This window comes from Nelumbo nucifera, chromosome 3, assembly GCF_055504915.1.
Source record: "Nelumbo nucifera cultivar China Antique chromosome 3, China Antique-T2T, whole genome shotgun sequence".
NCBI classification, from domain to species: Eukaryota; Viridiplantae; Streptophyta; class Magnoliopsida; order Proteales; family Nelumbonaceae; genus Nelumbo; species Nelumbo nucifera.
Genome location: NC_142651.1, coordinates 49,363,871 through 49,381,352, shown reverse-complemented (window position 1 = coordinate 49,381,352; position 17,482 = coordinate 49,363,871). Strand labels below are relative to the sequence as shown.

At 39.8% G+C, this 17,482-nt stretch overlaps 1 protein-coding gene across 2 annotated transcripts in view; it reads right to left on the bottom strand.

The window, feature by feature from the left end:
* The window catches only part of LOC104609526 (flowering locus K homology domain-like), a 48,514-nt gene that overhangs the window by 19,773 nt on the left and 11,259 nt on the right, over window positions 1–17,482 (bottom strand). Inside the window, exon 2 of one of the 2 annotated variants that reach the window (XM_010275854.3) lies at window positions 10,832–11,133. In XM_010275854.3, the coding sequence (XP_010274156.1) occupies window positions 10,832–11,113 (282 nt within the window). In that variant the 5' untranslated portion in view covers window positions 11,114–11,133. Of the gene's footprint in view, window positions 1–10,831; window positions 11,161–17,482 lie in introns of both variants that reach the window. The other variant, XM_010275856.3, reaches the window with a different exon arrangement.

Sequence of the window (17,482 nt, the reverse complement as noted above, 5' to 3'; positions counted from 1 at the left end):
GGGTTAGTCACTGGCTGAAATCTTTGGAGCTTTTTTCAGATTTCTCCATCGCTGATCTTTTGAGAAAATGGAAAGAAATTGCTACCTCGGCTCAGTGCAAAAGGACCTCTGGACCTTCTTGGTCCGGTTACCAAGACTATTTGGGAGTGGGCTTCATCCTTGTTTGGATGCACTTGGAATCCCCCCGTGAGTTTGCAAAGCTTGTTCTCTCCTTCATTCTCAAGATGGCCTAAGAAAAGAGGGAAGATCATGTGGAGAAGCACTAGAGCGGCTGTGTGCTGGTCCGTATGGGAAGAGAGGAACTCTAGACTTTTTTCAGACAAGGAAAGATCTATGGAGAATTTAACTGAATTGATACACTTAAGGGTTAGTCACTGGCTGAAATCTTTGGAGCTTTTTTCAGATTTCTCCATCGCTGATCTTTTGAGAAAGTGGAAAAGAGGGAAGATCATGTGGAGAAGCACTAGAGCAGCTGTGTGTTCGTCCGTATGGGAAGAGAGGAACTCTAGACTTTTTTCAGACAAGGAAAGATCTATGGAGAATTTAACTGAATTGATACACTTAAGGGTTAGTCACTGGCTGAAATCTTTGGAGCTTTTTTCAGATTTCTCCATCGATGATCTTTTGAGAAAGTGGAAAGAAATTGCTACCTCGGCTCAGTGCAAAAGGACCTCTGGACCTTCTTGGTCCGGTTACTAAGACTATTTGGGAGTGGGCTTCATCCTTGTTTGGATGCACTTGGAATCCCCCCGTGAGTTTGCAAAGCTTGTTCTCTCCTTCGTTCTCAAGATGGCCTAAGAAAAGAGGGAAGATTATGTGGAGAAGCACTAGAGCGGCTGTATGCTGGTCCGTATGGGAAGAGAGGAACTCTAGACTTTTTTCAGACAAGGAAAGATCTATGGAGACTTTAACTGAATTGATACACTTAAGGGTTGGTCACTGGCTGAAATCTTTGGAGCTTTTTTCAGATTTCTCCATCGCTGATCTTTTGAAAAAGTGGAAAAGAGGGAAGATCATGTGGAGAAGCACTAGAGCGGCTGTGTGCTGGTCCGTATGGGAAAAGAGGAACTCTAGACTTTTTTCAGACAAGGAAAGATCTATGGAGAATCTAACTGAATTGATACACTTAAGGGTTAGTCACTGGCTGAAATCTTGGGAGCTTTTTTCAGATTTCTCCATCGCTGATCTTTTGAGAAAGTGGAAAAGAGGGAAGATCATGTGGAGAAGCACTAGAGCGGCTGTGTGCTGGTCCGTATGGGAAGAGAGGAACTCTAGACTTTTTTCAGACAAGGAAAGATCTATGGAGAATTTAACTGAATTGATACACTTAAGGGTTAGTCACTGGCTGAAATCTTTGGAGCTTTTTTCAGACTTCTCCACCGCTGATCTTTTGAGAAAGTGGAAAGAAATTGCTACCTCGGCTCAGTGCAAAAGGACCTCTGGACCTTCTTGGTCCCCCCCCCCTCCAGGATTCATGAAACTGAATTTTGATGGTTGTAGTTTAAGGAATCCTGGGCCTTCTGGGATTGGGGGAGTTTTCAGAAATGAGGCTGGGATTATTTTTGCTATGTTCTCTGGCCCTAATGGTGAGGGTGACTCTCTTAGTGCAGAGATTTTAGCAGCTTTGGAAGGAACCAAAAGAGCAAGAGAATTAAACATTTGGTGCTTGATCATTGAAGGGGACTCGGAGGTGGTAATTAGGTGGTTGAAGGAAGACAGCAATGGTTTCTGGAGCTACAGAAATGAAAAGAAAAAATTTAAATGGCTGAGTAGGGATATTGAGGTGAAGTACAGCTGGGTGAAGAGAAGTGCTAATTCCATGGCTGATGGCTTAGCCAAGCAAGGGGTGCTTAAGGATTCTTTGTTTTGGGCCACTTTTTAGCTTTCTTTCTTGTTCTCTGTTGTGGGGGACTTAAGATATTTTACCTCCCCTCTCTTGCACTCAAAGTTTCACAATTTTTATAATCTAATAAAGCATTCTGTTATTGATAAAAAAAAAACTAGGAAGTTGCCTCATGAATGTGAGGGATTCTAAAGTTTCCAGCCCCACTTAAATCTAGAAAAAAAAAGTGTTTTCTTGCTTGTTATTAAACAAATTGTTTGCTGTACTTGCTTTTATTTTAGGATGTATGAGTACTAAATGTGTGCTCGAACCCCAGATACTTAGACAAAGGAACCAAAAGCCTTAGACTTCTGGAGGAACCCTAACCCAATCAACTGACATCAAGTTCCACTGCTACTGAAGGTGCCAGTAAGCTTGCTGGTTGTAGTGAGATCTGGACTGAATCTCTTCACCACGGTTGGGGAGTTTGGGGAGGACTACCCCCTGTTTTATAGCTTGTTTTCCTAGCAAAAAGAAAAGTTCCATTTCTGCTGGGCAGTTGTTAGTTGGTCCTCATACCTTTTTTTATCAGTAACAAGAAACTTTATTAATGATGTGAAACTATGTGAAACTTTAAGTACAAAAGGGGGGAGGTAAAATGTCTTAACTCCCCACCAACAGAATACATTGGAAGAAAGTTAAAAGTTAGCCCAAAATATAGATTCCCTATTCACCCCTTGCTTGGCTAACCCATCAGCAAATGAGTTAGCAGTCCTCTTCACCCAGCTGTATTGCATTACAATATCCCTACTTGCTTGGCTAACCCATCAGCAAATGGTCCTCCTCATACCTCAAATAAGTTCCTCTTGTTCTTTTCAACCCCAGCCTTATTCAGTTTTTACTTGAAAATGAGATCTGCCCTTCTCACTCTTCTATTTCTCTCATTCTTTTTTCATGAAACAGAAGCGCGAACCCTATTCCATTTTTTCCTTGTCTTCTATTTCCATTAATTTTAAATGCATGCCCATAAAAGGGGTCCCTTGCCTTCTTATTTCTCTTCCTCGTTTTAATGTGTATAACCTCTAATCTTGTTGTTATTGATCAAAAAAAATGTTTACAACTTCTACCCTTTTCATATAATAGTCAAATTTGTAAAAATGAGCATTTTCTTATTGCGTCATATATTTTTAAGAAATGTATATTTTTGTTGTTTTCTATATTTCGTTACCTTGCATTTACACAAACACTTTATTATCACCCCAAGGAGTTCTCTGTCAAAAGGAAAACAACCAAATAATTACATCCATATCATGTATGACCTTTTAGATGATCAAAAAGATATAATGAATTTTCTAGAAAATTATGTAGAACAGATCATCACAATCATCAACACATACAAACACGGAAGATTAGATCCACTAAATAGTGGAGTCATAGACCATCTTATATATAAAATTGTGCATGATGGATAGGATGGATCTCCATCTTCCAGAAGTTAAACTAGACCTTTTTACATGAACATCAATATATTGTTATTCTTAAAAGAAGTAGATTTCCTTTCTCTGGCCCTGCTCAGGTAGATGACTCAACTAGGGCAGAATTGTGGGCTGACTGTAATTGTGGATAGGATGGATCTCCATCTTCCAGAAGTTAAACTAGACCTTTTTACATGAACATCAATATATTGTTATTCTTAAAATAAGTAGATTTCCTTTCTCTGGCCCTGCTCAGGTAGATGACTCAACTAGGGCAGAATTGTGGGCTGTGCTTCAGGGGCTAAGAAGGGCAAAGTCCTTAAACTGTAGGGAAATTATTAATATATTATTGGAGATTCTTGTGATGTAACAGGGTGGCTGAAAAGAAACCAATAGGGATCTTGGACGTATAGGCATGCGCAATCAGGGAGATAAAAGAGCTAATGAAGGAACTGAGAACAAGTGTTAGGTGGATAGATCACTACTAACAGCTTGGGAGACAGTTTGGCAAAACAAGGGGCATTGAGCAATCACATGTACTGGGAACAAATACCCCATGGGGAGGAAATGTAATTTTATTTTAAAGGCAGTTAGCTGAGGCATTGATTATTATCAGAATCTTTATCAGTACATTGATTATTACCTTTCATGTTAGAATTATGAACAGTTCATGGGAATATTATCAGAATTTTTATCAATCCATTGATTATTACCTTTCATGTTAGAATTATGAACAGTTCTTCCTTTTTACATTAATGGTGTCTTCACAGCACATTTAATAGGAATCAAGAGCACATACCAGCATGGGCGTATTAAGAAACTTAGAGTTTCATCTTTGACTTTAAAACTTTAAATTATCGAGAAACATTTCATGCATGTTAAAATTTGATACGTAAGATTGTATTTATGATAAATTATAATAATATGATGTCCTAGAGAGATGATTTAAGGGCTTTAATGGACAACATTGAACACAATTTCTTTTGTGTATCATAAATTAATTAATAATTTGAGAATTAAGTTATGCTTATTAAAAACACATGTTGGTGAGTGGTCAGATATGGGAAGCAATATCAGGCTAAGATTTATGAATAATCTTCGATATCATACTTAAGCTAATTATGAGAGGTTTCTTAAAGAAATTTGACCATGTTTGGCAAGACATCAGTCAACCAAGTTCTGAAGTTACCAGATAGAACTGCTAGACTTCTTGAAACAGATATTTGTACAGGGTCTCTGAATGCTTAGCCAGATCAACTTTTCAGCACTTGCATGCTCAATGCTGATCCCGGCAATCTGGATCTTTGGTTCTTCTAGTTTGGAGTCACTTTGGTGATTAGGTTCACGGACAGAACCTGCACAGATTCATTTCAGTTATTGTGACGAAAGGCACTGTATTTGGATTAACGTCTGGTTTAAAGTCATTTTCCTTTACATGTTGCTTCTTAGTCCTATTCTTAGAAACATACTTTGAATGTTAACATGATATTTATTACAGGTTACATTTTCATCATTATCATTGCATTAGTTGTGGTAATGTATATGAACTCTGGTCTTGTTTTAAATGACTATTCTTAGCAAAATAGGTAAACAAGGACTTTACGAAGATGCCTCATGTTATCATATCAGTATTTCCAGGTGTGCTATCCATTACTCCATCAACTGTTGAAATAATTTAGTTATTTGTGTTAGGGTCTGTTTGGCTAGTTAAAGCCTCTTTTATTTTCTGTTATTGTACTTAACTTACAGCAGGGGCACAGGTGTCTTTTCCCTTCTTATTTCTGTCGCCCTATATAATATAATAGAAGCTGGCGCTGCCAGCACTGTTCCATTGCTCCAAACCTTTTCTTCTTCCTTTCTTTCTTCTTCTCTTCTCTCTTCTTCCCTTTTCTTCTCTTCTTCCTCATTTTTCAATCAGATTTATAGTCAAGATGGTATCAGAGCAAGGCTGTTGAATCTGGGCGACCAAGTTTTCTCCTCAAGTTGCTGAATCTGGGCAGAACAGAGGATTGAATCTGGGCTGATCAAATCAGATCCGCAACTGATACAACCCTAAAGTTTTTTTTGCTTTTATTTCTTTCCTTGGTCGTGTACCAAGTGGAGAACAAATGAATCCAAACCACTGAATATCGGCAGACTTTTGTGAGGGTTATACCTCTTTTATTTGTTGGATCGTGTGATCCTGTACTTGTGAAAAGGTGACTGTAGGTCACAGATGACCTGTTTTCCCTGCTCGTTAGTCTGATTTCATGTGTGTTACGATCTCTCTTATTGATTAATGCTATGGAACTTACTGGAAAACCAGTAGGCTGGGACTGTTCTTCATGCAGATCTGAAAATCAGTCTCGTCATAGTTATTCTTGGAAATTGGTGCTGTTTTTTGTGCTCAGATTAAGTCCAGAACTGAATTGTTGTGTGTGGAGTTTTTGTCAATATAAGGAGGGATCCTAAGTTGAGAGTTTAGATCAAAAAATTCTGTGTTTACCATGTCGTCTGAGAATTCTGCTACTTCAGAGATTTCAGGGAGCCACAATGGAGTGAGTGGGGGAATGGATATGAATTTCCCCATGGCTGTTATTCCCTTTGATGGTCTGAACTACCTTGAGTGGTCTAGGGGAATAAAACTCTACATCACTGCTAGGGGGAAAATAGGATACATCAATGGGAGAGTGAAGGAACCGAAGAACGGAAGTGCTGAATATGATAGGTGGAACCAAGAGAATAGTATGGTGATGTCATGGCTCTTGGTTTCCATGCTGTCACAGGTAAGGAAGACATTTATGTGGGCTGAAACTGCTTGTGAGATATGGGAACAAGCAAAGTCCACCTATTTAGAGCAGAGACATTATGCCAAGATATACCAACTTCAAGCCGAATCCTCTACTTGCAAGCAGGGGGAGAGGAGTCTCTCGATGTACTATTCTGATTTGACATCGATATGGAAAGAACTTGATCACTACCAGAATGTGAATTGGAAGTATGATGAAGATGCAAAAGCATATAAGTCACTTGTATCTCAGCAACGGGTCTTTGCCTTCCTCCTAGGGCTGAATCCTTCATACGAGTCCATCAGGGTGCAGATCTTGGGTAGTAAGGACTTGCCATCAGTTCAGGGGGTGTATGCCTTAGTGCAGTCAGAAGAGAGTAGAAAGTATGATGAATTGTGCAGAGGGGGAGTCAGTTGCCCTAGTTGTTCGGGGAAATTCAGATACAAATGTCGGAGGTGCTTTTAAGAAAGGTGACTCTCAAAATAGAACAAATGATAAGAATAAACTTTGGTGCACTCACTGCCAGAAGACAAAACACACCAGAGATACATGTTGGGATCTCCATGGAAAACCTAAATAGGCACAGAATTTGGGTAAGAAGTCAAAACCTGATCAGGGCAAGAAACCAAGTCAGCAGATGGATTGTGGTCCTACTCCCAGAGACTAGTCCATTGGTAACTCAGGAGAGGCATCCCAGTTCTGACCCTAAGGAAGAAATTATCAATTTCGTGACCATTTGGAATTGTATGGTAGGACTCTCCGCCAGATGGATTCTGGTCCTACTCCCTCTACCTCTTTCGTGTCTACATCAGGTAACGCTGCCACTGCCTTCTATGTGTCATCTTATACCACTGATTCTCCTTGGGTTATTGACTCTGGAGCCTCAAACCACATGACCGGTAAGTCAAATTTATTTCAGACATATAACCTTCTCTCTGGGAGAGATAAGGTGAGACTAGCTGATGGTTCTTTCTCTACCATAGCCGGCCAAGGTACCATACCTCTCCCACTCGGCCTTACCCTTTCTAATGTACTGCATGTTCCGAAATTACCTATAAACTTGTTGTCCATTAGTAGTATTACTCACTCCTTGAACTGTTCAGTCACTTTCTTTCCATCTTCATGTGTGTTTCAAGATTTGGCCTCGGGGAAGACGATTGGTAGAGGAAGCATGGTGGATGGTCTCTACGTGTTGGAGAATAAAGTTGGTCTTGTGGCTACAGAGTCCATGAGTTCGTCCAATGAGAGTCAAGCCTATTTATGGCACAGTCGTCTTGGTCATCTTTCTTTTGAGTCATTAAAAGTTATGTTCCCAAAGTTGTTTGAGTCCTTGTCAGTGAGTCAGTTACAGTGTAAGACATGTCAATTGAGTAAACATTGTAGAAATTCTTTTCCTTTGAGAAATAAAAGATCTGAATTTCCATTTCATATTGTTTATTCTGATGTTTGGGGCCCTGTTACTCTACCTACTGAGGCTGGATATAAGTACTTCATTACCTTGATCGATGATTACTCTAGATACACTTGGGTTTACCCTATGCGATCTAGAGATGAAGTGCCAAAAATTGTGAAAGACTTTCAACGCATGGTGTTCACTCAGTTCCAAACTGAAATCCATATCTTCCAGTCGGACAATGTGAAGGAATACTTCCATAGTGATCTCACGGAGTTTTTTGCTTCGAGTGGGTCACTTCAACGAAGCTCTTGTGCCTGGACACCTCAACAAAATGGTGTTGCTGAACGAAAGAACCGTCACCTTCTCGAAGTAGCTCATGGCTTATTAGTTCATATAAATGTGCCAAAACGTTTTTGGATAGATGCAGTTTTGTGTGCTACATACATCATCAACTGTATGCCATCTCGGTTACTAGAGTATAAGGCCCCACATCAGCTTCTGCTTCCTACAACTCCGTTGTCCACCATTCCGATGCCTGTTTTTGGGTGTCGTTGCTTTGTCCATAACTTGTCCCCTACTCGAGGTCAGCTTGATCCTCGGGCTATTCCTTGTGTTTTCCTTGGTTACCCTTTATCTCAAAAGGGGTATCGTTGCTATAATCCTACCTCTTGCAAGTACTATGTCTCCATCGATGTATCCTTCTTTGAGAATCAACATTTCTTCTCGGTTTCTCCTCAGGGGAAGAGTAGGGTTGAGGAGAAACAGGCGGCTCAAACTCAACTACCTCCTCTACCTGATCCCCCTCCATTCTGTGTCTTTCATCGCCGCCATAAAAGGCAACAGAGTTCAAGAGCCGTGGAACCTGACACTGTGCAACCAACATCATCGGATTCGCCAAAAGCAGATCCTTCTCATCAGCCAGGTACACTTGCTCCTATTGATATGCTTGTTCCTCTCAATATTGATTCCCCTATTAATGATCTTGATGTTCCTATTGCTAAGAGAAAGGGTGTTAGATCTTGTACCACTAATCATCCTATCTCTAATTTTGTCTCCTATGATCGCATTTCACCTTCATTCCGTGCATTCCTCTCTTCTGTGGACAATGTCCCCGTTCCTAAGAATGTGGCAGAAGCTTTATCCAAACCTGAATGGACAAATGCAATGCAGGAAGAAATTGATGCATTACACAAAAATGGCACTTGGGAGTTGGTGGATCTTCCTGAAGGGAAGGAGCCAGTAGGTTGCAAGTGGGTGTTCATAGTGAAACACAAGGCTGATGGAACTGTTGAAAGGTACAAGGCTAGACTGGTAGCAGGAGGTTTTACACAGGTATATGGAGTGGACTATGCAGAGACTTTTGCTTCAGTAGCCAAGATGAACTCTATCAGGATTCTTCTTTCATTGGCAGCAAATATTGACTGGGAACTTCACCAATTGGACATCAAAAATACTTTCTTAAATGGTGACTTGGAAGAGTAAGTATACATGACCCAACCTCCAGGTTTTTGTGCCAAAGGCAGTGAACAAAAAGTGTGCAGGTTAAAAAAATCTTTATATAGGTTGAAACAATCACCTTAGACTTGGTTTAGTAAGTTCCACTTAGCAGTTCAACAGATGGGGTTCGAACAATGCCAGTCAGATCACACTCTATTTGTGAAAAAAGGTGAAGGGAAAATTGCAACTCTAATTGTGTATGTGGATGACATAGTGATCACAGGAGATTGGAAGGCTGAAATACAGAGACTAAAAAAATTATTAGCCACTCAATTTGAAGTGAAAGATCTAGGCCCCTTACGTTATTTCCTTGGAATTGAAGTTGCCCGCTCTCACAAGGGCATCTTTATTTCCCAACGGAAATATGTACTAGATCTACTAGAAGATACAGGCAAGTTGGGGGTAAAACCAATTGACTCACCAATTGAATCTAATCATCTAGGGATACTCTTGTATTTGTTTATGACCAGGCCTGATATTGCTTATGCAATGGGTGTCCTTATTCAGTTCATGCACAATCCTAGGACAACTCACTTTGAAGCTGCAGAGAGGATCCTTAGATACCTCAAGAAGTTTCCCGGAGCTGGTTTGTAGTTCCAGAAACATGGACACTTAAAGGTGGAAGTATATACTGATGTTGATTGGGCAGGGGCAGGGGCAGTTGATGACCGAAAGTCTACCAGTGGGTATTGTGCCTTTGTAGGAGGAAACCCGGTCACATGGAGAAGTAAAAAACAAAGTGTAGTGGCTAGATCTAGTGTTGAAGCAGAATATAGAGCGATGTCTCATGGGGTTGCTAAAATCATGTGGATAAGAAATCTGTTAGGTAAAATGGGTTTTGCAGTGAGCAACCCTATGTCACTCTATTGTGACAATAAAGTTGCCATCAATATTGCTGCTAATCCAGTCCTGCATGATAGGACGAAACACATTGAAGTGGACAAGCATTTTATTAGAGAGAAACTTGTAAATGGAGAAGTGTGTACTCCATATGTCAGCTCAGAAGAACAACTTGTAGATATCTTCACCAGAGGTCTTCATCATGTGCGGCACAATGATTTGTGTGACAAGTTGGGCATGATTGACATCTATGCTCCAACTTGAGGGGGAGTGTTGAAATAATTTAGTTATTTGTGTTAGGATCTATTTGGCTAGTTAAAGCCTTTTTTTATTTTCTGTTATTGTACTTCACTTACAACAGGGGCACAGGTGTCTTTTCCCTTCTTATTTCTATCGCCCTATATAATATAATAGAATCTGACGCCGCCAACACTGTTCCATTGCTCCAAACCTTTTCTTCTTCCTTTCTTTCTTCTTCTCTTCTCTCTTCTTCCCTTCTCTTCTCTTCTTCCTCATTTTTCAATCGGATTTATTGCCAAAAGCAACCATGTAGCTCCAAGAGGGATTTTACCCAGTGAATGTCAATGACATAAAATTTACATTGAAAGACTTTGTTTTAGTATGTTATGTTGTTGGGGGGGAGAAAAAAGACAGAAAAGGAAATTGTTTTTTCAATATGATTGTTATAGGAAGCAAGATGCCTTTTTTTTATAAATAACAGCATAAACTTCATTCAGAACAATACCAAACTGTCAAAAATGCTGGATATAAGAATAATACAAGAGACCCAAGGCATCATAAATACTTATAATATAAATAGTAAAAAGTGACTGCAGAATGAATTTGATACTTTTTAGAAGTGCTAGAAAGTATGGATAAAAGAACATGAAGAGAAAATGATATGCAAGGACAGACTCTAAAAGCAAAAGAAAAAACAATATGCAATGAGCATCAGCTGGGCCTGGACTAGTAGTGTAGCCATTAGTTTATTAGTCTCCATTAAGAATGGATAGAAGAACATGAAGAAACTTACAGCTCTCTCTGAAGTCCTTGGAGGACCATCTAGAATCTTGATGCGAGCCCTTGTCTCCTCACATATTCTTTTAATGAACTCTCCCTTGCGTCCTATGATACCACCAACCTTCTGTGCAGGAACCAGCATTCGGAAAACATTATCCCCAGGCCATCCAGGCCACCGCTTTTCACCCCCTGCAGCTCCTATGTCATCTTCATGTCCTTGTTTCTCCTTGGGATGGGAGTTCTCAGGCATGCCAGTCATGTTATGTTCACCAAAATCTTCCCCAGGTGCAGCCATAATGTTTTGCAATTATAATGCTAAAGAACAGAAACAAATAAACAGAACTGGCCAACAAAAATATTATAAAACCTACTGCACAAGCCAGAAATGAAATTATTTCTATTATTAAGAAACCAGAATATAACATTATGAAAGCAAACCAAGTTAGAGAACATCCAACTACAAAAATAATCCCCCATTTAACGCATTAAGAGGCAAAAGTAGATAAAAAGAAATGATAAAGAGTATTTCTTTCATCATTTCCTAATATGGCCTGATGGGTCAAAATGAAGTTACCCATATGAAAAAAAGGAAAATAAATTGCTGCATTTAAAACTCCTTCCTACATTTCTGGCTGATTGGAGTTTCTTCAGAAAGCATGTGACTTTTTTTTTATATTCCTTTTTGGCCGCCCAGACAATGTTGCATGGAAACAGACACAGGAGTCAGAACCCAACGCATGTCCAAGAGTCTGACTTGGCAATATCAGAAGATATTGACTCACAGACATGCCTATGAAATACTATTAAAATAGTTCGTATTTATTGAATTCTAACATTATATACCTGCAAAAAAAAGTTGCATTTGTCATCAAGTAAAATTTGATATGAAAGTTGGCATTTATCTCATACACTGGCTGTTCATTTTATGTCAAATAAGCCATGAGATAAAAAGGAAATGCTATGTAGAAGTGTCCTCAACATTCTCTGGAGTGCCAGACAAAAAAAATGTGTCCAACATATATATGTAATTTATTTAGGAGAGCCCATGCAACACTAGGCCCATATAACCATTACATATTGCTGCAAGGAGGAAACCAGAAAAATACAAGAAAAAAGACTGCACTTTGAGGCAGGGGAAAATAACCAACCATTTGATCATGCAATGCTATCATTTTCCTTTCTGGTTAAGTTCACCTCCGCTAAGCCAACACAACAAGCTTAACTTTGTCAGCAGCAAAGGACCAAGATATATCTGGTTACCTTCATTCTTTCTCTCTTTACCAAACTCCCTTTCATAGTAAGGTAAAGTTTTCATTAAATTGGTTAAACTCTCACCCAAGCTCCGTTACAATTGGGTAGAAAAGATTAACTAAGAAAGCAAATTTTATAATATTAGGGCTCTCAAGGCACTTGGATGGATATAAAACTATTAGACAGGGAAAAGAGTATTTGCAACCCTCTTATAGGAGTTCCTCAGGACAGGTCCAGTTTTCTGTTCTTCAGGGTGTACAGGATATCCTTATAGTACTGAAACCCAAAACTCCCAATGCAAAAGGGCAAAGCTAAATAGAGATGCCTACTTCGTGCAATTATTGGGGTTCATGGGAAAAAAGAAATGATAGAACTTTCCGGGACAGGGCATGATCCTACCAGACTATGACCAAGAATACCAAGTCGAAGAGATTTTGTATGTAATAGAGCCTTTTTGGATAGCCCTGGATTCACTTTTTTATACCAGTTATTGGAGCTTTGGATATAGTGATATACATTTGTTCATTGTATATCTTGATATAACAAATTTAACAACAGTAATCATAGAGGGGGGGAGAGAGGTTTCAACTCTCCAAAGAAGGGCTATTTACATTCTTTGACCAATAAATTTCATGTTGATTACAACTAAAAGGAAGAAGATGGTCAATCTAATGTTGGCTATAGATTTCTCATTCTTTTTCAATTTGTAAGGTAACTAAATAAGAAAACTTTATTAATGAAAGCTGATAAAAAAAATTTACTAGTGAAAGAGTTTTGTGCCTAGTATCTACAAAATTTTAGCTAAGGTTATGTCTCTGAGGTTTAAAGAAGTTCTCACCTCCTTAATCAGCCAAGCCAAAGGGGCTTCTATACAAGGGAGACAAATAACAGACCAGATTTTGATTGCTAACGAGTATGTGGAGGAAATGAAAATATCGAAAAGAAAAGGCTTTGTCTGTAAGTTTGATCTTAAAAAAGCTTATGATCTGGTGGACTGGCAGTTCGTCCTACAGGTTTTGAGAAATTATGGTTTTAGGGAATAATTGGATATATGGTTGTATTAGTTCCTGTCATTACTCTATCTTGGTTACCGGAGTGGTTTACAATCGCTTTTCGGCCTTTAGGTGTGTTATGCAAGGAGGACCCTCTCTCACCCTTCCTTTTCACTTGGTTGACAAGGAGGATGTAGTAATAAGGTTTAAAATTTCTTTCTTTTCACTTATTAGTTCTCTATGATGGGGGTGATCTTGAGAAGGTGAGAAATCTAAAGGTGTTGGTCAGAAGCTTTGAAAGGATTTCTAGTTTGAGAATCAATCATGAAAAGAATTGCATAGCAAGTGTCAATTTTGGAGATTAGAGAAGTGGAGGCTATTGTGAAGTGTTTTGACTGTTCCATCTCTACTTGGCCTATGACCTATCTGGGGCTTCCATTATGGGCAAACCCTAGGGAAAGTAGTTTTTTATGCCTAGTTGTAGAGAAGTTTGAGAAGAGATTGGCCTCATGGAAAAACAATTACATTTCGTTAGGGGGTAGAATCACCTTGATAAGAGCCACACTTGCTAACCTACCAACCTACTTCTTGTCTATCTTTAGGACCCCACCTAAGGAAGCCAAGAAACTAGAGAAGTTGATGAGAGACTTTCTTTGGAAATCGAGGGAAAGTATAAAGGACCACTTAATTAGGTGGGAGGTGGTATGTTAGAGTAAAGAGGAGGGGGGATTTGGCCTAGGGAATTTAATTCAAAAGAATACAGCTTTTTTGGGAAAATGGTTGTGGTGGTGGTCCTTGGAGAGAGAAAGGTTGTGGCATGGGGTGGTAGGAAGCATTCATGGTCACTCGGAGAATGGGTGGGGTGCTGGCATATCTCGGTGGGCAACCTTGGCAAACCTTGGAAGGCAAATAAGAGTATTCTTCTACAATTTCCCAGCTTTTCAACTTCCTTAATTAAGTCTTTCTTCCTTTTATTTTCTTTTCCATGACTCTCTTCCACATAGCATCTTCCAGGCCATGTCACCTTCTTCTTCTACCTCTACCTTTCTCCCTTGCATCCAAAGCGCCACTTCGACTTCCAACACTACCCACACCTTTCGCCACCTTCCTTCTGCAAATAACTCCAAAGATCTTGAAATCTTGTCAAACTTGGCACTCACAATCTTGATTCTGGCAGCATGCAAGTCAAGAGGACTCACAGCATCAAAAATCCCACTACAGGCTATTGCAATTTGAGACATGCTCCAACCATAGACTGAAAGGCAGGCTATGGTTGATAAATACAAGGATAGATCAACCAAAAAATGTGACATTTATCTACTTGCTTATTTGACATAAATGAATAACTAATATACACAATGAATACCATTTTTCTTGAAATAACTATTGAGTAGCAAATTAATAAACAATAGGTATATAATGTAATAATTCAAAAAATATATATAGACTATTTTAATAGTTTATACTTTTCTATTGGTGTCTACACAAGCCCGTGTAAGAGTCAGATTCTCAGCACATGTTAGGTTCTGATTCCCTTGTCCATGTCCATGCCCATAACTGTGAAACACTGGGGATAAGATAAAAACACAAAATTTGAGATCTTCTCATTCCTTCACCGCTAAATCCTTCTACATAGTGTTTCTGGAAGGAAGGAATGACTCTTCTCCTTGGAAGTTGATAGGTCTCCTGACATTCCCTTTTTTCTGGTAGGAAGTCTCCTTGCATTCCAACCAAGATATGATTCTTCATGTGGACATCTTACCTGAACTATCTGTTTGCTTCTTTCTCCATTGGTGATATTTTTAGAAGGTGGAAATTAGTGACTGAATCTTCTACAGGAAAAAATAAATTCTTTTGCTGCTTGGCAACTGTAGAGAACATTGATGTGGGCCCCACAGCTGTGGTACCACTCTGTCCGTAGGGTAGAATGTATCTAGTCACAGCTGTGGTTACTTTGTTGTTCTGTTATTTCTAGTTTCAGTTTTATATTGGTTGTTATTTGTTAGCAGTTATGATGTAAACACCAAGGGCAGATATGTCCTTTCATGTAACTAGCATAACCTATATATATTAACTTAAAGTGGCGGCGGCAGAATGATTGACATTCTGTTCTTCTCCTCAAAATCTGTGTTCTATTGCTCTTCCATCACTCTTTCTTCTACATCTTCTTCACTTTCTCTTCTCATCGAACCTAAAATCTCTTAGTGATCAAGACTGAATAGCAGTCTTGAAAACCTACATGGTATCAGAGCCAAGTTAGGGTTTTTCATGTGAGTCTAATACCAGCCGACCACATGAGAATCTCCTAAGACTGAAAGCTGAAAAGGAGGAGTTCGCAGACTGATTCTTGGAGATCGCCAGAGGTACTAGCAGCTGTTGGAAACTTGCTAGGGTTGCAGAGTGTTGGTGGTCAGGAAGGATCAGAGAAGACTAGGGTTCAGGTAACCCTAGAAGGCAGCGAACTATTTTTTCCTTGTAAGTTGTTACTTTTTAATAGAAGTTCTTTCAGAGAAGATAGGTTGGACCTATCTGGAGGGGAAGGCCGAACCATTCTAGCTCTTTCTCTCTTCGATTTCCTAGAGTTTCACATCAAACCCTGGACCGAACTGTGTTCCTCTCTACTCTAGGGTTTGAAAGTGATCTGCGGCAAGCCCTAGTGGTTGACTGAACTCTGTGATCTACCTAGAGCTACTCTTAAGTTGATTGGTAGATCCGATCAGATTCTAGGGTTTCTTATTAACCCTACTGCAAGCTCATCTATACAGTTTGGACTGTGCGACTGAATTGCTTCCTCTCAGGACTGATTAAAACCCTACTGAAAGCTCATCTATATAGTTTGGACTGTGCGACTGAATTGCTTCCTTTCAGGACTGATTAAAACCCTAACTTTCCCTAGCATATCAGTTTTGTTTTAAAGCTGTTCTCAGAGTTCTAAGGGGGTTAGAGATCTACGGACAGCTACTGCTGTGTTGGCTAGTTGGTTTCAGATCAGAATTACTTTGGTTTTGTGCACATACACTGAGAATACAGATCAGGCCTATACTGTTTTGATTGTGATTGGTGATTCAAGTACTGTTTTGAGACTTGACAGAAATGGAGTCTAAAATTCAGGCAGAAGGCAGTCTTGGGAACATCAGTTATGGTGGTATTTCTGAGATGGGTGGTCAGATTACGACCGTAAAGTTTGATGGATCAAACTATTTGGAATGGGCCCAATCAGCCATGATGGCTATTGGTGGAAGAGGTAAATTAGGGTACCTCCTGGGAGATATAAAAGAACCTTCCAAGGGAGACCCCCGACATATACCAAGTGGATGCAAGAAAACTACTTGGTTATGACATGGCTGTGTAATTCTATGCAGCCTCATATTAGCCAGAATTATTTGTGGGCAAAAACAGCTAAGGAGATATGGGATGTTATGAAAGAAACTTACTCCCAACCCCTTAATGTTGCCAGAGCATATGAATTGAAATGTGAAGTGAACACCCTTAAACAAGGAGATAAACCGGTATCGGTCTACTTCTCTACCTTGAAGTCCCTGTGGCATAAGATTGATCACTTAGAGACTCTTGAGTGGGAGAGTCCCAAAGATGCTCAGACCCATAGAAAGCACATCGAGACAAACAGAGTGTTTGAGTTCCTGGCGGGACTGAACTCAGAATATGATATTGTGAGGCAACAGATTTTGACTAGAGACAATGTGACTCTCTCTCAGGCTTACTCATTTGTACATAGTGAAGAAACCAGAGGGAAGGTTATGATGCAACCCATATCAGCCTTTGTAGCGGCTACACCCAAATCAGGGGGTGATTCAGAGAAGGACAGGAGGAAGGAAGACAAGAAGGATGTAGTATGTGAACATTGTAAGAAACCCAAACATACAAAAGAGACATGTTGGAAACTGCATCCCCACTTGGTTCCTGCGAAGTTAAGAAACAAGAAGGGCACTGCTCATGTAGCCATGAACACTGATTCAGCATCCTCATCTGGCACAAAAGGAACATCTTTGGAGACCTTAGCTGCAGTTCGGGCTGCCCTAATACAGATAGAAAAGGAGGTTGGAAATTCAGCTCAGCCACTGCAGCCTCCATCAGCCCCTGTCACATCAGCCTTCGCCCATTCAGGTACTCGAGCTTCAGCCTATCATGCCTCAGCTCCAGGTACTACTGAACCTTGTTGGGTAATAGACTCAGGTGCATCTGATCACATGACTAGCTTGCCTTCACTGTTTACTACTTACCATTTGTCTTCTGGTAGGGATAAGGTATCTATTGCGGATGGCTCCCTGGTTCCTATTTCTGGGAAGGGTGACATCAAGCTTTCAGATACTATCTCCCTATCATCTGTTTTGCATGTTCCTAAGCTTGATACTAACCTTCTTTCAGTCAGTAGTATTACTAAGCATATGAACTGCTCAGTA